At 44.8% G+C, this 21414-nt stretch overlaps 1 protein-coding gene across 1 annotated transcript; it reads left to right on the top strand.

Moving 5' to 3' along the window:
* Positions 1-307: 307 nt before the first annotated feature.
* On the top strand, positions 308-21025 carry LOC134557151 (myosin-3-like). Its single transcript, XM_063409843.1, has 39 exons — positions 308-570; positions 1728-1871; positions 1951-2107; positions 2828-2855; positions 2937-3045; positions 3567-3659; positions 3967-4030; positions 4113-4211; positions 5232-5335; positions 5416-5554; positions 6105-6223; positions 6408-6557; positions 6987-7157; positions 7737-8046; positions 8216-8289; positions 8522-8609; positions 8693-8810; positions 10137-10260; positions 10340-10476; positions 10551-10806; positions 10984-11226; positions 11591-11767; positions 11845-11990; positions 12077-12167; positions 12581-12970; positions 13391-13517; positions 14311-14429; positions 14928-15124; positions 15298-15481; positions 16124-16289; positions 16895-17019; positions 17218-17526; positions 17612-17815; positions 17950-18075; positions 19623-19793; positions 19886-19990; positions 20065-20160; positions 20278-20415; positions 20948-21025. Exons 1-39 carry the CDS (start codon positions 367-369, stop codon positions 21023-21025), a joined length of 5880 nt encoding a protein of 1959 aa, XP_063265913.1. The 5' UTR covers positions 308-366.
* Positions 21026-21414: the final 389 nt, after the last annotated feature.

The following is a 21414-nucleotide window of genomic DNA, read 5'->3' as shown; positions in this document are numbered from 1 at the left end:
GCAGGTTCCTTGTTAATAGAATGGGGGAAGTCATAAATTAAAAACCAGAAGAAAAATAATCTTCAGGGCTTCCCTTCTCCAAGGACTACACGAATCCTTCAGATCTGACCACTTTTCTGGGGAGCCCTTCTCCTCCTTTGGACATGGATCTCCTTCCCTTGGGGCCATGAAGGGTGGTAGCTCTTCTTCACTGCCTTTGTACCTTCCAGCTTTGAAAAGCAAACAACTCCCTCAAGATCTGGCTGCACACACTGGAGAGCTGGGAGGGGTGAGCTTGGAGCAGCCAGTTGGGGGTGAATGTTCAGCTCCACTGTGCCCTTAGCACCACACAGGGGACCAGCCCAGCAGGGTCTGTCTTTCAGAGCCATGAGCAGAGACGCTGGCATGGAGATCTTCGGTGAGGCCGCACCGTACCTGCGCAAATCCGAGAAGGAGAGAATAGAAGCCCAGAATCGGCCATTCGATGCCAAGACCTACTGCTTTGTGGCTGACCCCGAGGTGGAGTACACCAGGGGGAGGATTAAGGCTGCACAGGATGGGAAGATAACTGTTGAGACAGAGGATGGCAAAGTAAGTGCATTCCTTCCGGCCCTTCTCCTAGCCCTGCTTAGGACCCAGGGCATCTGCTGGGGATGAACTGAGAAAGCACCAGGCTGGCTCAGGCAAGAAATCTGCCCTGCCCTCCTCTGTCCTCTGACTGGGTCCAGCACAGCCTCCATGGGAAAGTATAGCTCTGGATGGTGGGATAAAAGTATTCATTGGATAATTATTCTTGGTTTGGGCTCTAAGAATCAGGCAATGCTCTAAACCAGGTTGGATCACAGCCCTGCCAGTCTTAACTTAGTTTTTAACACTTTCTCAGCTAACACTGTCATATCCACTCACAAATTCCTTCCTTTACTGGTAGCTGAGCACACAGATACTTTGCAAGTCGCCTTTGCATGTGAAGTTGTCAGTGTCACTGGCTGTGGTTTCCCAGAGGAGCATCCAAGGTGTTAATCTTCCAAAACGCTGAAATGTCTTAGCAGTTCGTGTCCTGACACCTTTTGTAAGAATAACTGCAGTTATTCTTACTTGCAGTTCAAAGAACAACCAACATCTTGGCAGTAGGTGCTACAAGGCTTTTAGAAAGCAGTGGCTGAGTTAAGCTGATGCCAGCTGTGAACATCTGCCGCCCCCACAACACATCCACAGGCTCTGGCTGTGTGACAGGATGGTTCCCCACGGTGTGAGCCCAGCAGGCGGTGCTGTTTGGTAGAGACAGAGCCTTTCTTTAATTGGGAATGGCCACAGGCAGGAGTGGAACAAGTCTGTCCCAAGGATGGATTTGATGTTGATGAGTCTTGTGCTGTTTGTGTCTCGGTTCCTCATGGGAACCCTGGAGGCTGGGAGGTTGGCTGGCCAGCAGATGTGCCCCAGGCTCTTACAGCCATGAGCAGGAGAGACCTAAAGTTCATAAACAGTGATAATATGTTGAAAGATCTGATCCAGCACAAATCATGTCCATGTGGTCATAACAATTCCAGTAAATTTACATCCTGTCATCATACCAGTGTTGTAGAGCTCCTGGCTGGCTGCAGTGTTTGCCCTGAAATAGCCATATCTGGCTAAACAGAAAGAAAAACATGAATTAGATTAGCATTAGAGATGTTACTACTTCTCTGTGGTTGTGGAAGGACTGTGAGGATTTGCTGAATGAAGGTTTGCTCTTTCTTTCTGAATTACAGACAGTTGCTGTCAAACCTGATGATGTGTATGCCATGAACCCGCCTAAGTTTGACAGAGTTGAGGATGTGGCCATGCTGACGCACCTGCATGAACCTGCTGTCCTCTACAACCTCAAGGACCGCTACAGCTCCTGGATGATCTATGTAGGTTCCTTCTGGCAAAGGAGAAAATACAGCTGCAGGGGCTGGACTTCACTGACACCTCTGGTTTTTTTCCCTGCAGACCTACTCGGGTCTCTTCTGCGTCACTGTCAACCCCTACAAGTGGCTGCCGGTGTACAACCCCGAGGTGGTGTTGGCCTACCGAGGCAAGAAGCGCCAGGAGGCCCCTCCACACATCTTCTCCATCTCTGACAATGCCTATCAGTTCATGCTGACTGGTGAGCTTTTCTATTTTGACCAGACTTGGAGTAAAAAAGAGTGTGCAGAGCCACTGCTTCTGCCAAGTGCCATTCCATACTGCCATGGCTCAGTTGCCTTTCCCATCTCTTGCAGAATGTTTGGTCTGTGTAATATTGCAGATTATCTGCTTGGTTTTTATTATCAAGCCTAACTGTTGCAAAACCAGCTCCAGTTTTCCCCACCTCCTGAAATATTTTCTTTATTTGGGAAGTGCTCTGCTGTTGTGCTGCACATTATCTACATTTCTGGTTACGTACTAAGCTAAGCAGCCTAACAGGGACCTCTGCAAAGGACAGTTGCACTTGGACAGGAAACAATATCACAAATGTCTGGGCAGGACACCTGCATATGGCTTCAAGGAACAGCAGGTAGATCCAGAACAGAGCTGGTAGAAAGACTCACCAAAACAATATGGTTTTAATTTGAATAAAGTCCTGTCCCATATTTAATAGTAATAAAGGTAAAGAATGGAAAAAACAGAAGCAAAAACAAGCACAGGATGAACAGAGGAGGAGGAGAGAAGACAAACAGTGGAGTATAGGGAGTGAAAGAGAGGTGCAGAGTAGACCATGCACATTTTCAGTTTCACCTGCAGAGATTTTATCTCGTTCCCCCTGATGGACACCAGGTCACAGTCAACCAAGAACCAGCACTTCCCCTACAGCTTCCCTGACTGCAGGTATTTTTCCTTTTGACAGATCGTGAAAACCAGTCTATCCTGATCACGTAAGTGCGCCTGCCACTTTGGCCTTTGTCTCCAACAAGGCGTGGGCAGGTTGTTCTTCACTCTGAGCCTTCTTTTGCCAGCGGGGAATCGGGTGCCGGGAAGACGGTGAACACCAAGCGCGTCATCCAGTACTACGCGACAATCGCCGCCAGCGGGGACCCGGCCGCCAAGAAGGAGTGCCCGATGAAGGTGTGAGGAGGAAGGGCTTGGTGAAGGGCAGCTCAGGGTGTTACCCCCTTGTGGACAGCACTGGTGACACACACTTACCTCAAAACACCTTTTAGTAGCTTCAGCCACTCCTTTGAAAGGCAGTAGGGCCAGGGGATGATGTGTGGTTAGGACCACGGCAAATACAAGCCGCCAGAGCTGACACTGCCAAGGTGTAGCTTTACCTGGACTGACACCAGATCTGCAGGATTGGTGCACAGGAATAATTAGAGACTCCAGTTTCTTGACATGGATCAATCTGTCCCTGTGGCTGAGACCTGAGAGCTCTGACTGTGGGAGAAATTCTGAATAAGAGGAAAATGAGTTATTTGCTCTTTATCCCCAGTGCTGGTTCTTGGTGTTGGAGTCCAGAAGGTGCTGCAGTAGCACTGTAAAGCTGAAACAAAGTGCACATGGCTGCACATGTTATCATGCCATAGAGTCACTTCTTCCTACCATATAGCTCATGGTATTTTTCAATAATTACTCAATTATTCCTGCAGGGTACGCTCAAGGATCAAGTGCTCAGTGCCAACCCACTGCTGGAGGCCTTTGGGAATGCCAAGACTGTGAGAAATGATAACTCCTCACGTTTTGTGAGTCATCCTGTGTCTGTCCCTCTGCCCTCCTGTGCTTCTAATGCTCTTTGCCTGCTTGTTAGCTGTGACTGTGAGCCCCTTTGCTGGGAAAAATGTTCTTGCCGACCAATTTCTTGGTTTTTTATGAAATACTGATGTGCTAGCAGCTGTTTCATGCTCACATTGCTGCAGCAAAGTATTCCCTTTATCTATCTTTATATATCAAAGCTAATCAGACTGATTTGGTGATGCTGTCACTAAGACTGAAGAGATAAAAACACTCTGAGACTTCTGCACTGACCATCACCTTTTTTCTGCTTGTCAGGGTAAATTCATTCGTATCCATTTTGGAGCCTCTGGAAAACTGGCCTCTGGTGACATTGAGACCTGTGAGTAACTGAGGGGGGTGTGACAGCCTCACTAGAACATAAAGAACCTGAAAAATGTCTAAAATGTGCATACATGTTACAGACTTGCTGGAAAAGTCAAGAGTCACTTTCCAGCTGAAAGCTGAGAGAAGCTACCACATCTTTTACCAGATCCTCTCCAATAAGAAGCCTGAATTGCTTGGTAAGGACAGCCACCACCTGGTGACATTGAGTAAAGTCAGTGTGGGAAACGTTTCCCTCCCCGTGCCAGCCCAGTGACAGAGGGTCTGGTGGCACCAGGGCACAATGCCCTGTGTCACATGGCCCCAGGTGCCCCTTTGGCAGTGCCTCAGTGTGGGCAGAGCAGGGTTCATGTGCTGATTTACATCCTCAGCATTGCAGCATCGGCCCTGCCCAGGTTCCCCAAGCTGTACTTGTGTCTCTGCATAGCAGGGTCACACCAGGGCTTTACTCCATCTCCATTTATCCTCCCTGGGTAAGTTCTAACACAAACTGTGTGCAGGTGAGGTGCAGGGGTGGCCAATGTACTCTGCCTCACACCTTGCTATTCTCCATGGTGTGGAAATTCCAACTTAGATGGGCCATATCCTGTGAATAACCTTCAGTGGAAAGGTAAGCAATTCTGGGTGCAGGATGGGCACGTACCCTGAACGACAAACCATTTATCTGAGCTTTTCATCACATGGGCAAAGATTATTTCCTGTTTCAAATGCAACCCCTCTGACCTTCTCCCCCTTCCCATTTCCACTCCCTACCCATGCCCCACATCTGTCCCTTTTGCCACACATCCAGCTACTGCACTCATCTTGGTCCACTCTGCCCATCCTTCCCAACCAGCCACAGAACATTTCCCAAAGTGCAGCTCCTGCTCCCATCCTCCCACTCTGTTTGTGTCATGTATGAGGATAAGCACAAATGAGCCTTTTCTAAAAGCTTCTTTCTTAAAAGCTGTTTCTGTGGATGGCCTGTGTTCTGTGTCTGCCACACAGACAGCTCAGCCCTCAGTTCGTAACATATTAAACAGGAAGAACTGCCCAGCCAAGGGAAGGCAGATGAAAGGCTTTACTCTCCCTTTCTGGTCTCTTAATAGAAAACAAAGAGTTTGGGATGCAAAAGGAAGGAGAGCTTGTGAAACCTTGCTGAGCCATTGTTCCACCTTCCCCGCCAGGCTCTGGCTCTCACTCCTGTGTTTGCCTTTCAGAGATGCTCCTGGTCACAGCCAACCCCTATGACTATCCCTTCATCAGCCAAGGGCAGATCTCTGTGGCCAGCATCGATGACCAGGAGGAGCTTGTTGCCACAGATGTGAGTACAGTTAGCAAGGAGAGACAGTCTCACTTTTACCCTCACCTGTGTTAAAACCAGCTGATCTGTCTGGTGTGCAGGTGGCCATTGACACTTTGGGATTCAGCCCTGATGAGAAAATGGGGATTTACAAGTTGATGGGGGCGATCCTGCACTATGGGAACATGAAGTTCAAGCAGAAACCACGTGAGGAGCAGGCAGAGCCTGATGGCACAGAAGGTAATACCTTCAAGGCTGGGAGAGAACTATTTCTGACTGTTTCTATGCCATTTTTCACTAGAAATGGAGAGAGTCTACCAGGAGAGACCCAGTTGTTCCTTGATAAACATAAAAAGGAGGTTTGATTTTCAACTTACCATCTCAAGTAGAGGCACTTTCCGCATCCAGTTTATTCCTGATGACTCTGCTGTAGGAGCCTGTGCCTGGGGCACATTACTGTGGTGTTCTCCAGTTTCTGGTTACACATACACACCTGTTCTGCCTGGGTGGCATTGTGAAGAAGTGGCTTGATGGGGAAAATGCTGTGTTGTCCCATCAACAGTGCACTCATGGGTTTCACCACATCTGTTGGGGCTGCTGTAGCCACTCTGTCATGAGGACCAGTCCTACAAAGCTGTTCAGAAAAGTAAATGAGGATGTTAGTCAAGATTTGTGGATGGGGTAAAGCAAATCAAGCTGCAAGTTTCAGAGTGAGCTCTGGCTGGTTCCAATGCCCTGTGTGTGTCCGAGCTAAAAAGAAAGTATTTCAAGTTATTATTTTGTTTTCCAGAGGCTGACAAAGCAGCATATCTGATGGGCCTGAACTCAGCAGACTTGCTGAAAGCTTTATGCTATCCCCGGGTGAAAGTGGGAAATGAATATGTCCTGAAGGGCCAAACAATGGATCAGGTGAGTGCCAAGGAGCAGCAGGGACCTTCCTGTGCCCCAGGAAATGGAATGGGTGCAGGTCACAGCTGAGAATGGTTGGGGCCATTAAGGCCTGTTAGCCCACTGTGTGTGGGCATGGTGAGGGTGTTTTGTTCTGGGGGTGCACAGCAGTGCCTGACACGGGTGTGTGACCATCTCCCTGCAGGTGCACCAGGCAGTGAATGCCATTGCCAAGTCTGTCTACGAGAAACTCTTCCTGTGGATGGTGATGCGCATCAACCAGCAGCTGGACACGAAGCTGCCGAGACAGCACTTTATTGGGGTCTTAGACATTGCTGGCTTTGAGATTTTTGAGGTTTGCAGTACTCTCAGACTTCATCCAGTCTCTAAATGCATTTTACATTTTGTTTGTCTTCTCTGACCTTTCCTCCTCCTCACCCCAGTGCAGCCCTCAAGAACAGGGCAAATCTGTCTGAAGTTGCTCCTGCCTTTGTAGATCCATCACCCCCTTTGTAAGAGAAGAGACAGGGCAGAAGCAGAGCCATGAGGCTGCTGTCTCTGTCCCCACAGAATCTCTGTTTAGGGACATTAGGGCCACCCAAACCATGGCCAATGCAGGCTGCAGCAATCTTGTGCTGCACTGCACAACTTTTCTGTAAGCCTGGACACTCGTGTTCTTTACACTGTTATCAAACCCATTTTGGGACTGACCTTGCCATGACATCTCTGTGAGAAAAAATGATCAGAGCCAGTTAAACACTATTAACACTTACTCAAATATTAGTTCAACAGCTTTGAGCAGCTGTGCATCAACTTCACCAATGAGAAACTGCAACAGTTCTTCAACCACCACATGTTTGTGGTGGAGCAGGAGGAGTACAAGAAGGAGGGGATTGAATGGGAGTTCATTGACTTTGGCATGGACCTGGCTGCCTGCATTGAGCTCATTGAGAAGGTGAGTTTCTTAAGCATCTTGTGGAATCACACAATTGGATTTGTGAAGGATTCTTGAGAGTGTTTGCACTGAGTGCCTTCAATAAAATCTCTCTGGGAAGCTTTCAGAAGCTCCTGAGGGAAGCTCCTCTGTTTCTTTAAATATTACCCTTGTGATTAATTAATTATCCACTGTCTTCTAAACAGACACTGATTTCCTTCCATCCGTCCATTTTCGCGTATTGGTTGCCCCTCAGGTTTTCTCTCAGTTAAATTCAAATCCCAGAAAGTCTCATGGTCTGGTTGCTTTTTGTTCCTTCTGAGTAAGAAGTCACTACTGTATTCTAAGAAGTTACTGCACAGTTTTTGCCTGACTTCTTTTATTTTCCACACACTGTCTGGGTAGTTCAAAACCATATATTAAAATCCTGTGAGTTCTTTTAAGTATCTTGCCGGCTGTTCACAAAAAATCTTGCTTACCTGCTTCTCCCAGGCTAATTCTCTATGAAATACCTTCAGTACTTCAATTTTAGCATGTCTTTCACTCTGTATTATTATAGCTTGAATTCATCTTATTTGAAAACATCATTCTTCTATTCAGCCCATGGGCATCTTCTCCATCCTGGAAGAGGAGTGCATGTTCCCCAAGGCAACTGACACCTCTTTCAAGAACAAGCTCTATGACCAGCACCTGGGCAAGTCCAGCAACTTCCAGAAGCCAAAACCTACCAAAGGGAAGGTTGAGGCCCATTTCTCCCTGGTGCACTACGCTGGAACAGTGGACTACAACATCACTGGCTGGCTGGAGAAGAACAAGGACCCTCTGAATGAAACTGTCATTGGGCTGTACCAGAAATCATCTATGAAAATCTTATACCAACTTTATGCCAATTTTGCTTCCATAGATGAAGGTAAACTCAGAGGATTATGTTTCCAGATTGGGATTTCCTACTGGGCCTCTCACCTGACATGGGTCAGTGTTGAGTCAGTGTTTGTGGGCTGTGTGTTAGATGCACAGTTATAACACTGCCAAAGGGATCTGCAGCAGTTCCTCACTTGAACTGTCATCTCATTTTCCAGCTGAAGGTGGTGGGAAGAAGAAAGGAACCAAGAAGAAGGGCTCTTCCTTCCAAACTGTCTCTGTACTCTTTCGGGTAAGTGTGTTCTCTGGCAGAGACTGTCACACCTGGCTCCACAGCCACATTTTCATTTTAACGCAGGAGGGAAGTTCTTCAGTAAGAGCCATTTACTTTGCTGATGCCTACACAAGATTGTAGTATATTCAGTAGAAGAGTAAGAATAAAGTTCTGAATTTTTTTCTTTTTTAGCAGAGTCAAATCACTTTGAGAACTGATATAGAGATTAGAAATTATCTCTGTTTTACAGGAAAATCTAAATAAGTTGATGTCTAACTTACGAACCACTCATCCTCACTTTGTGCGTTGCATCATTCCCAATGAAACAAAGACCCCAGGTAATTCATGAAACATAGACTAGAAGGGGGCAGAAAGAGCAATGCCAGAGCAATCAGGATGTCCCCATGCTGCTCTGTCACAGGCCTGATGGATCACAAGCTCGTTCTGCACCAGCTGCGGTGTAATGGTGTTCTGGAAGGCATTCGGATCTGCAGGAAAGGATTTCCTAACAAGATACCTTATGGGGATTTCAGACAAAGGTCAGTAATAACATTCTTGTGTTTGCATTGAGCCCAATTCATTTGAAAGAAGAGTCTTGTTAAGCCAGTCCAGTATATAGTTGTTAGGAAAAGACTTTTAATATTTTACATGCATGGAAAGCAAAAGACATATCTAATAACATGGTCTGTGTGGGCAGTGCCCACCCAGATGCCTTCCTCTATACTGTATGCCAAAACTTATTTTTAATTCATTTCCCTTAATCTGAATGTTTGGATATTCTTTGCTTTAGTTCTCAAATTGGCACAATCATGTTTCAGCAAAAATACAGAGGGTGGTCTATGCACATCCTGTATTTAACTGCCATCTAGTAGAGGTTTCAAGAGTGTGGTTTAAATAATTTATCTAGAATGGTTTTACAAAGATGAAATTGTGTTAAATCCAATACTACTTCTTGACGAAATGCTAAGTTTGACTGGCAAAGAGAGCTGCTGTGACAACAGAGACTCCAACAGGAAATTCAAGTTAGTTCCACATGGCCCTCTCATTTTGTAGTGGGTTAATATTTCTACATGCTAATGTTTCTACAGCATTAGTAGATTCATTTATAGATAAAACCCCACAACCAAGAAATCTTATCATGGGAACTGCGGCAAATAAGACATTTATAAAGGGCTGCTAAATTTCAGGCAACCCACCTGTGGTCATCTGCTCATTGTGTTAGAAGAAAGGCAAATGTAGGGTCAGATCTCTACGAACAAAGCAATCATTTCCCCCTTACAACTCTGTGCAGGGTGTGCTGGAGAGCAGGACACAAAAGGGCTGAAATGGTGTTTTGGGTGCCAACTGAAGGCATTGGCCCAGCCATTGCTGTGGGAGGGCAGATTTGTGTGTCAATGCTGAAAATAGGTATAGAATAATCTCAGTGTAGGATTAGGAAGTCCATTGCTGCATACAAAGTCTAATTCTGGGTTACATGGTTCAGGAGGAATGTGAGAAGCAGGATATGGTTCAGAAAAGCAGTTCCCCTACTCTTAAAATCCATCCATTTTTTGAATTTACAGCTCAACCAATGAGCTGAACCCCTAGAGCAGTGATAATGACTGTGACACAGACAAGCAGAGTCTCTCAGGTCCAGAGAACAGACTGTCCATGCCTTCAGTCTCAGAGAGGGCTGCAACACATCTTTGGAAGCTACTGAACTAATCTGCTGCTATTTGCTGCTTTTCTTACTGCTTTGCTATTTGAGGCTGGAGGTGTGAGCCAGACTCAGCCTTCCTCTGTATCCTCAAACTGACAGCTGTTCTTGTGGCATCCTGTGCACTAAAATGGTACTGATGGGTAAGCTTTTTTCTTTGTTTTATCAGATACCACCTTCTGAATGCCAGTGTCATTCCAGAAGGAAAGTTTATTGATAGCAGGAAGGCATGTGAGAAGTTGCTGTCTTCCATTGAGATAGATCACACTCAGTACAAATTTGGACACACTAAGGTAAATGCTTAATTTTGCCAAACATTCATTGCACTGAAATGTGAACCCATCAATGAGCAATGTGTGTTTTTGGCTGCAGGTGTTCTTCAAGGCAGGTTTGCTGGGGGTCCTGGAAGAGATGAGGGATGACTGTTTAGGACAGCTGATCACACGGACCCAGGCTTTGTGCAGGGGATACCTGCGGAGACTTGAGCTGAAAAGAATGTTTGACCACAGGTGTGTGTCCTCTGCCAGCTCTGTTGCTCAGAGATGGGCTTTATTCAAGAACTGATGGATCACTTTGGTTTCAGGGAGTCCATCCTCTGCATCCAGTACAACATCCGTGCATTCATGAAAGTCAAGCAGTGGCCCTGGATGAAGCTGTACTTCAAGTTAAAACCACTCCTAAAAAGTGTGGGAACTGAGAAAGAACTGGCCATGATGAAGGAAGAGTTTGAGAGAATAAAAAAAGAACTGGCTAAATCAGAAGCCACGAGGAGCAAACTGGAAGAAAAAATGGTGGCTCTGGTGCAAGAGAAAAAGGACCTACAGCTGCAACTACAAACTGTATGTAATTTAAATTATTTTTGACTCTTCAAATTACATCAGTTTTGTCTGAGTGTTCAGGAAAGGGCTGAAAAGAAATTCTATTATTTCATGTACCAGCTACTTAATAAACAGGTGATTTCTGCTAGTCAGTACCAACGTGTGATAATGAAACACATTTCTGTTCTCTATAAAAAGGAAAATGAAAATTTGGCTGATGCTGAAGAAAGGTGCGATCAGCTGATCACACTAAAATTCCAGCTGGAAGCAAGAATAAAGGAGGTAATGGAAAAGCTGGAAGATGATGAGGAGATGAATGCTGATCTGGCAGCCAGAAAGAAGAAACTGGAGGATGAATGCTCTGAGCTGAAGAAAGATACAGATGACCTTGAGTTAACATTGGTCAAGGCTGAAAAGGAAAAGCATGCCACTGAAAACAAGGTGCTTTTTATTTCTGGAATGTTTAATAACAGTTGCTCTGTCTATGTATAGGCTGTAAAGGTTCAGTAAACTTGAATGCTTACATGCTACTGTGTAAGGAGATCTGGGGGCCTGGTATTGAATCTGGGCACCTCTGTTGTGCAGGAAAACCAACCCATAAGCATGCAAAAATGCACTAAAATTGAAGTTCAGCATTGCTTTGTGACTTCTGAAGGGCTGATATATAAACAGAGAGATTGTAGAGTTTGACCATACAATAGTCAAAGCCTCTTTGGAAGTCTAACAGCAAGTTCATGGTCTGTGTTCATTGCCTATGTGAGGGCCAAAATTATTAGTGACCTTTACGTATTTTGCCTTACAACAGGTCAAAAACCTGACTGAAGTAGTGACAGGTTTGGGTGAGACTGTTGCAAAATTAATCAAGGAGAAGAAGGCCCTGCAAGAAGCCCAGCAACAGGCAATGGATGACCTACAGCTAGAGGAGGAGAAAGTTAATACCCTCACAAAAGCTAGGATCAAGCTGGAGCAACAAGTGAACGATGTGAGCATGTTCAACACAAGGAGAAGGAGCAGATTTTTTAGTTGTTTCAGTCATGTTTACATATGTTTATGTTGCAGGTTGAAGGATCCTTGGAACTCGAAAGAAAAGCATGTATGGACCTTCAACGAGCAAAGAGAAAGCTTGAAGGAGACTTGAAACTTGCACAGGAAACCATTGTAGAGTTGGAGAATGATAAACAGCATTTAGATGAAAAATTAAGGAAGTATGAGAAAAAAATGGGTGAAAAATTTATTTTTTGGCTTTCACTGGACATAGTTTCTTTTAATAAAATGAACATCTCCTTCACAGGAAAGACTTTGATTTTAACCAGATGCAAAATAAAATTGCGGAACAGCAAAATTCAGGTACTCATTTGCAGAAGAAGATGAGAGAATTGCAGGCAAGAGACTTTATGTACCTACTTCATCATTACTGTTTGCTTGTTTTGAACTGTAGTACCATGAATAATGTTGTCCACACTTTGGCATTGCCTCTGTCGGACACAGGGGAAGCTTCCAGCAGCTTCTCACAGAAGCCACCCCTGTATCCCCCCACTACCCAAACCTGGCCATGCAAACCCAATGCAACAGAAAGCTGTGATCTAAAGCTAGAACGAGTTGATCCATTGGTCCTTTCCTGTTAGTAAGTCTTTACCTATAATGCCAAAACAGTGACATTTGAAGGAATTTTGTTTTGCTTACAGTCTCCAGCACAAGGTTCTTGGTGTTCTACTGTGAAAAATATGCAGCAACTTAAGCACTGAATGACTGGTTCCCTTTTTAATTCCTGATGTGCTATTCCCTCATTACACAGGCCCGTGCTGCAGAGCTGGAAGAGGAGACCATGAGTGAGAAAGCGACACGGGCAAAAGCAGAGAAACGTTGTGCAGAGCTGGCTCGGGAGCTTGAGGAAATCCGTGGAAGCCTTGAAGAGGCTGGAGGAGCCACCACAGCTCAAACAGAGCTCAGTGAGAAGCGCGAGGCAGAGTTCCAGAAGATGCGGCGTGACCTGGAAGAGGCCACGCTGCAGCACGAAGCCACGGCTGCCGCCCTGCGCAAGAAGCACGCGGACAGCACGGCTGAGCTGGGCGAGCAGATCGACAACCTGCAACGCGTCAAGCAGAAGCTGGAGAAGGAGAAGAGTGAGCTCAAGATGGAGATTGATGACCTGGCCGGCCGTACAGAGACGGTTACCAAGTCCAAGGTGTTTCTTTATAACTTGAATACTCGTGTCGCAATTCGACACAAAAGAACCGCATGAGGACACGGTGATGATCAAAGCAGGAAAAGCCCCAAGTTTATTTACGAAACTCAATTTTATACATTTCCAAAGGTGCCTGTGGATTGGAGGATGGAATCCCACCTCTCAAACCACATTGGTCAGGCCAACTGTCAATCAACTTTCTCCCCCTACCCAAAAATATGTAAACTATGAAGGATAGTTAGCAAAACAAAGCTATTATTTACAGTAGAAAGTAAGAATTCTGACTCCAATATGAAAGAAATCAGAAGGCTTAGAAAAGTCTTCAAAATCAGAGCATAATACTCGAATTACCAATATATCTGTTTGATGGGAACTTTACAAACACACCTACACAGATTACACTTTCTTACTCTCTTTCAGGCTATTCTGGAAAAAAGGTACCGCATCCTGCAAGATGAGATGAGTGAGATGAAAGCCAAACTTGAGGAGCACCAGAGGAGTGTGAATGAGATGGTGATGCAAAAAGCCCAGCTCCAGACAGAGTCTGGTAAGGAAGGCACAAGGATGTGCTGAGAAGATATTTCTTCCCTTTGGTAGAACAAATTCTCTCATGTACCATTCTCTGGCCAGTTTGTTGTAAGGTCACTGAGCATCATGCTCAAGGGGAATCCTAGAACTAAACTGAAAATGTGAGAAAAAATGTGAAAATGCTCAGGAAAAATCTGGAAAAGACAATATTGGAGGGCTACAAGAAGTACTGAGAATTCTAGAAATGATGGCATAAACTATAAGCACCTCTCCAAGAAAGGGGAGAGGTGTACTTCAGCCCCCAGGACAGAGGGTCTATATGGAATAAATGTTTTCCAGTTACTGTAAATCTTATGAAGTGAAACTTTAGGGTTTATCTCTTGCATCACAAGGCCAATTATGGGCAACTTCTACAGCATTTTGTGTCAGTTCAGCCAGTGTGATAGCATAAAATCCTACTGTTTCAAAATAAAAAATTGGGCTTTAAGAGAAACAATTAAGCAAATTTTCAAAAGTGTTTTTCTTCAGGAAAAATACCACCTGGTGGATCAGAACTGTAATAAGGGATACAATTAGAATTAGGGAATCAGCTGAATTTAGATAAAGAACAACTACAAAAGCATTTTGAAGGATTGAAATATATTTCAATGGTAGACGTATGTACATAATGGGAGCAACTGAAAGGTAAACAGTACTGTGTGATTCCACTTATTTATTATTATTTTTATTATTATTATTATTATTATTATATATGAGTGTTTTCAGGATGCCTAATCTGGACAGTGTTGAGAACTTGCCCTCTCTTGTCATAGGTGAACTAAGCCGTCAGCTCAAAGAGAAAGAAACCGTAAGGTTGCAGCTGTCCAAAAGTAAGCAGGCACTTACACAGCAAATGGAAGAGCTCAAGAGGCAGCTGGAGGAAGAGATCAAGGTAATGTGAACTACTGAGCACCTGATAAGGTTTTAAAAGGTATCAGAGTCTAAGTTCATTTGAAAAACACTTTTGGGGAGTTTGTAAGTACTGCCTATATTCTAACACAGTAAAATTATTCCGGGGAAGGATGTGTACAGTAAGCACTGTGTGCAGGAAGTTCTTTGCAAAGGATGACTCTGGCATACTGAAAGTTAATTTAACTTGGTGAATCTTTTCATGCTTTTAAATTTTAAAGCCATGGTCTATGTGATTTCTTTAGCTTCTGTAGCCACAGGGAAGACAAGTTACAACATAAGCCAAAGTGAAAGCATCACTTTTGGTCTTTTCTAGTGGTAGAGTTGGTGACAGACAAAGACAGCTTCCTGAACACTTACAAAGCCCCAGCCCTTTGTCTTCTGCCCACGCTGCAGTGATCATATTTCAGATGTGAAAGGTCATGAGGTCTCCTGCTGGTCACAGCTAACAGAATTACATGATATTGTGGGTAATTTTTAGGCCAAGAACGCCCTGGCCCACGCCCTGCAGTCCGCTCGCCACGACTGTGACCTGCTAAGGGAACAATATGAGGAGGAGCAGGAGGCCAAGGGGGAGCTGCAGCGAGCCCTGTCCAAGGCCAACAGTGAAGTGGCCCAGTGGAGAACCAAATACGAGACAGACGCGATTCAGCGCACGGAGGAGCTCGAGGAGGCCAAGTACAGAATAGATGAGATGAGCTGTCCAGATGTATACTGGGCAGAACATAGACCCCCTTTTAGTAGCCTAACCTAAATTAATTGGGGGGGGTTGCATATACTCTTAATTAAAATGAGACACATAATGCAATGTGTTTTTTTAATCATAACTTGTTTTATTTATGTGCCTTAAGGAAAAAGCTCTCTCAGCATCTCCAGGAAGCAGGGCAGCAGGCAGACACTCTGAATTCCAAGTGTGCCTCCTTGGAGAAGATGAAGTTAAAGCTGCAGGGAGAAGTGGAGGATCTGACACTGGACGTAGAAAGAGCAAACACATCAGCAGCTGCCCTTGACAGGAAACAGCAGAATTTTGATAAGGTCAGAAATGAGCACAGTATCTTTCAAGTGTAGACTTCCAGAAAACCAAACTAACACTCTGTACATCAGTCAATGCTGAAGTCCAGGTGAATCCAACCAGAGCCTTTAGGGCATGGCAGTAGGAATTTGTCCTGGTTTCATAGACTGAGTTATTTAGTTATCTGTAGTCACAGATAAAATAATATTTCTAGTACCAGCAGGAAATGAAACATAATAGCCTCTCCTATGAGGGAAGGCTGAGAGAATTGGGATTGTTCAGCCTAGAGAAGAGAAGCTTGAGTGTAACCTAATTGTGGTCTTCCAGTGCCTAAAGGGAGCTACAAGAAAGATGGAAAGAAACTGTTTACATGGGCCTGGAGTGACAGGACAAGGGATAATGGCTTCACACTGACTGAGAGTAGGTTTAGATTGGATATCAGGATGAAATTCTTCCCTGTGAAGGTGGGGAGACCCTGGCACAGGCTGTCCAGAGAAGCGGTGGCTGGCCCATCCCTGGAAGTGTCCCTAGGCCAGGTTGGACAGGGCTTGGAGCAATTTGGGATAGTGAAATCTGTCCCTGTCCACAGCAGGGGATTTGGAACTTGTTGATCTTAGATGTCCCTTCTAACCCAGAGCATTCTGTGATTCTATGATGTCTTCCAGGTCATGGCAGAATTGAAGAGGAAGTATGAGGAGAGCCAGCTGGAGCGGGAAGCTTTCTCTAAAGAAACAGGCTCACTGAACACAGAGCTTTTCAAAGTGAAAAACACCTATGAGGACACCTTAGATCAGCTGGAAACAATCAAACGGGAGAACTCTGCTCTCCAGTGTACGTGTTTGGCCCTGGTTTCCCGTTAGCTTTCACAGACCAACCACAGCAAGGTGTGCTCCACGAGCACACTCATGTCTGCAGGAGAGCACCAGGTGACAGAACTCTGTCCTTCCTGTGCTCTCCATCTCAATGCACAACATCAGTGCCTTGCCAAAAGTTGTCACGCATGTCTGTAAAAGCGATTATGCCAATGAAACAAATGTCCTGGCTCTCTCATCTGCTGCAGACATTGAGATACCATTTCCCAGGCAAAGGCAGTGACAGTGGGGACTGAGCAGCTCATGAAAGTGAGTTTTACAGATGCACTGAACACAAAGACAAGAGCTGTAGTTTTAGACCCTGATGGCCTATTTGTAGATGTAACACATGCAGGGCTCTTCCAGGCTCTCTGTAAGGAGGGCTCTGAAACCACGCAGAGGCCCCACTTGGTCTGCATCAGTTGGTTGTGTCTGGTTTTATCTGTACATATTTACAGACATGTGTACCATTTCTGTGCACATGTACATTTGTGTATACATATTTATGTGTGCAAAAGGGATGCTGAATGCAACAACCAAGCATAGAGTTCAGCTCCTCTGGTTGATGCCATTCTCCTCTCACAGACGAAGCAGCAGATCTCACAGAGCAAATTACTGCAAATGGCAAAATGATCAGAGACCTTGAGAAAGCCAAAAAGCAAGCTGAAATAGAAAAAAATGGTCTGCGATTAGCTCTGGAAGAGGCAGAGGTGAGTTAGTTTAAATATTACTGTGATTAGTAAAAAGCTTGCTGTACAGCTTTCTGTTCCCTTTTCTGGCAGTAGCTGTGTGCAAGGCTGATTGCCACAAACTTTAGGAAGTTCTGTGAAGTCACTGAGTATCACCTCAATAATCATGTTCTTTGAAATGTTACCTTCATCTTTGTTTTTCCCCTTTTCCTTTTAAAGGCAGCTCTTGAGCACGAAGAAGTCAAAATCCTTGGTGTCAACCAAGAACTGACTCAGATGAAGTCAGAAATCAGCAGAAAGATTGCTGACAAAGATGAGGAGTTCAACCAGCTAAAAAAGAACCACGAAAGGACTGTGGAGACAATGCAGGGTGTTTTGGATGCTGAGATCAGGAGCAGGAATGAAGCCCTGAGGCTGAAGAAGAAGATGGAGGGAGACCTGAATGAAATGGAGATCCAGCTGAGCCATGCCAACCGCCAGGCTGCAGAGGCACAGAAGAACCTGCACAGCATCCAGGGAGCTCTCAAGGTCTTGCTTTACTTTCTGGTTGATTTCCTTTTTAAGCACAGTATTTGAGAGGTTCATTAGGACAAAACTGGCTCTTTAAATACAGGACACCCAGATCCATCTGGACGATGCTCTCAGGACACAGGATGACCTGAAGGAGCAGGTGGCCATGGTGGAGCGCAGAGCAAACCTGCTGCAGGCTGAGATTGAGGAGCTCCGGGCAGCCCTGGAGCAGACAGAGCGGTCAAGGAAAGTGGCTGAGCAGGAGCTTCTGGATGCCACTGAACGTGCTCAGCTCCTCCACACTCAGGTAGTTTGCTTTGCTAAGACTGATGTATTTTGGGGTCCAGAGATTGATAGAGGAAGAATGAATAGTAATTGATGGTGTCTATGTGTAAGAGACCGAAGACAGACACTCAAAGCCTCTCTCTTTCTCCTCCATAGAACACCAGCCTTTTTAACACCAAGAAGAAACTTGAATCTGATATAGTGCAACTCCAAACAGAGATAGAGGATGTTACTAATGAAGCAAAAAGTGCTGAAGAAAGAGCTAAGAAGGCAATGACAGATGTGAGGATGCTACTGTGGTTTTCACTTTGAATTTTCATGGCTTCCAGTGGCATTGCTGCTGGGAGTTAATGTAAATACTCTTGTCACATGTTGGACAAGGAAACAGTCTCTGGGCCTGATTGAAAAGGCTTTGTGTCAGAGGAGGATTAGAGCAACAGGGAACATGTCCTGCTGGCATATGGGGCTGTTGCCATTATTAAAACTAAACCTACGTTTAGTCAGTCAAAAACAAAATAACTTCTTCAGTGCTGCATGAAAATGTAATCCACAAAGAAATCCTGCAGTATTGAAACCAGTAAAGCAGCTAAGGTATCTGAATAGTAATCTTTGCAAAATTCTATTTAACAATTTTTAAATGAGAAACATAAATTTCCATTCCAAATTGGTGCTAAATTCTCCCATGTAAGACCTGTGAAGCTCAGCCAGGCAATAGGACTGGTGTGTCATGGGACTCAATCTGTTCAAGATTTTTGATGCAGAGGATCAACCCAAAATCTTAGATACATTATGCGGAATTAAAATAGAAAGAAAACTTTTCAACTTGCTCATTAAAAGGAGAAAAAAATTAAATAGAATCCCAGCATCATCAGGATTGGAAGAGACCTTTGGAGATCATCTACTCCTACCCCTCTGTCCAGGAAGGGTCACCTGCAGCAGGTGACACAGGAAAGTGTCCAGGCAGGTTTGGAATATCTCCAGAGAGATATTCCATGCCCTCCGTGGGCAGCTGTTCTGTGCTCTGCCACCCTCCATGGAAAGAAGCTCTTCCTCATGTGGAGGTGTTCTTGTGTTTGAATTATTTCTATTCTGTTTGAATAAAAGGGAAGGAAAACATTACAATGAATTATACACACATATACATATATGTTTATGTTTATATAAAACTTCTGGTGGTCACATTTTTCAGTTTAGACCTTTTCAGATATTTTGCTGCCAAAGCAATTTGTTGAATTCTACATTAATTAATGTTTTAATTATATAATTATAATGTCACTCAATATTTCATCAAAGTGCTTAATTATATTGTGTAGAAATCCAACATTTGAGAGCAAAATAAATCTTAGTTTGTCTTAAATAACATAGATTATTTTGTGCCTTTGTGGCATGACCCTCCAGGAGGTTGTGGCAGTAGCAGGGCAAGCACTAAAGCACAGCACCCAGCACACCCCAGATGTGTTGACACAGGAGTTTTTCAGCTGTTCCATGCCCTGTTCCATGTCCTGTTCTCAGATTCTGATGTTGCTATGGCTGTTTCCCCTGGCACCCGGCTGTTGGTGAGGTCACAGTGGGACTGTGCAGTGGGACAGAGCATTTACTCTTTCTGTCACTCCAGCTCTGTGCGCAGTAAGGCAGACCTCTCCCATCCTTTTCACTATTTCCTGTCATGTTTTTGCCATTATCATGTCATGGGGAAAAAAAAAAACAACAAACTAGGGAGTGGGGTGGCAGAAATGGTCAGCAGGACACAGGAGTTAATCCTCCACTGGTGCACAGTGTGTGCTGCTCTTTCACATTCCTCCAGTTTCTTGTGTCATCTCCCTTCCAAGGCAGCCAGGATGGCAGAAGAGCTGAAGAAGGAGCAGGACACCAGTGCCCACCTGGAGAAGATGAAGAAGAACCTGGACCAGACGGTCAAGGACCTGCAGCACCGTCTGGATGAGGCTGAGCAGCTGGCACTGAAGTCAGGGAAGAAGCAGATGCAGAAGCTGGAGGCCAGGGTGGGTACCAGCACTGAACATAGGTGTCAGAAACATCTTTTTTCTCCATGTTCGGTGTGAGGGCTTAAGGCAATTGTTGATTAATTCACTAGATCCAAGAATTAGAAGCTGAACTGGAAGAACAACATAAACAATTTTCAGAGGCTATGAAAAAGAACTGCAAATCTGAACGGCGTTTGAAAATCCTCACTTTTCAGGTGGGTAAAAAATAGAAAGCAATTCTGATGTTTTGTCTCCCAAGGACATAAAATTGCACATTCTCTTTCCACAGTGTCAAGAACAAAAGAGGAACCTGATTACGTTACAAGAGTTGGTAGAGGAACTGGAGATGAAAATCAAATCCTACAGAAAACAAGCTGAGGAAGCTGTGAGTCACTAAAGCAAAGCAAATACTTATTTACCAGTTCATAGGACTGTCAGTTTAAAAGTTGGATCTATGCCCCAGCACATTGCCAGATACCAGTTTTAATTTATTTTTTTTCAGGGTGAACAAGCCAATATTGATCTCTCCAAACTGAGAAATGCACTGCATAGGATAGGTGAGGCCCTGGAAAGGGCAGATACTGCTGAGAGCCAAGTAAATAAACTCAGAGCTAAGGCCCGAGGAGGCCTTGCTACCAAGGTAAGGCTTTACTGCAGGTTTTCTCTGTGCTCAAGCGAGTCTAGCAGCAGATTTGTGCCTTGCCAGTGGTACAGTCATCATTTGGAAAGGACAGCTCTGGAAGGATGGGCCTTTTAAAGACAAGCTGAGTGCATTGGGGTTGTTCAGCCTGAGGAAGAGAAGGCTCTGAGCAGACTTTATTCTGGCCCCCTTAAATGAGTCTTCTAAGAAAGACAGTGAAAGACTCTTTGCAAGGACTTTTAGTGACAGGGCAAGGAGTGATAGTTTTAAACTGAAACATGGTATGTTTTTGTTGACCGTAAGGAAGAAATATGTATAATGAGAGTGGTGAGACACTGGCACAGGTTTCCCACAGAAGTTGTGGATGCCCACCATTGGAAATGTTGAGGCTCTGGGTGGAGGGGATTCTGAGCAACTTTGTCTAGTGAAAGATGCCCCTGCCATGGCAGGGGTTTTGGAGTAGCTGACCTTTGAAGGTCCCTTCCAGCTCAGCCATTCTGTGAACTGTGATTCTGTGATTCTGGTGTTTCAGGCTCTGGTGCTGAGCCTGAGTCTTCTGGCCAGTTTCATCACATTAGTTTCAGATTTATGGAGTTTCCTCATAAAGTGAAAGTAATGAGAGTCAACCTAACTCTGAACATTTCTACAACAGCCCTTTTCTGAGCCTCAGGCAGAACTAGAATTCTGATTGAGAAAAGAACAGAAGGTCTGTCTCCTTAGCTGACCTTCCTTTCTTCTGAGATAGAGTTGTCTATCTCCAGCCCATGAGTGGTACAAGATCTAGAGCTGCCTTTCCTGGTGTGATCTGAGCAGCACCTTTTGGCTGCACTAAGCTAGCTTAGTTTGTGGTTGGAGGTAGAATACTCTCAGTCTATGTTTTGGAAAAATAACTACTGCCTATCCAGGAAATGGAGAACTTTGGCTTCAGGCTGCCTCCTGCAGCATCCTCTATCTCATACAGCATTTTCACACTAGTAGACACCCTATGGAGAATCTGCT

This window comes from Prinia subflava, chromosome 12 (assembly GCF_021018805.1).
Source record: "Prinia subflava isolate CZ2003 ecotype Zambia chromosome 12, Cam_Psub_1.2, whole genome shotgun sequence".
NCBI lineage: Eukaryota > Metazoa > Chordata > Aves > Passeriformes > Cisticolidae > Prinia > Prinia subflava.
This window is presented reverse-complemented; position numbering and strand designations above follow the sequence as displayed.

Coding starts and splice junctions, on each gene's coding strand:
- LOC134557151 (XM_063409843.1), top strand. CDS start 367: ATGAGCAGAGACGCTGGCATGGAGATCTTCGGTGAGGCCGCACCGTAC. Junction 4,212..5,231: donor TAAGAAGCCTGAATTGCTTG/GTAAGGACAGCC, acceptor TTTGCCTTTCAG/AGATGCTCCTGGTCACAGCC. Junction 19,991..20,064: donor TGAAAATCCTCACTTTTCAG/GTGGGTAAAAAA, acceptor CTCTTTCCACAG/TGTCAAGAACAAAAGAGGAA.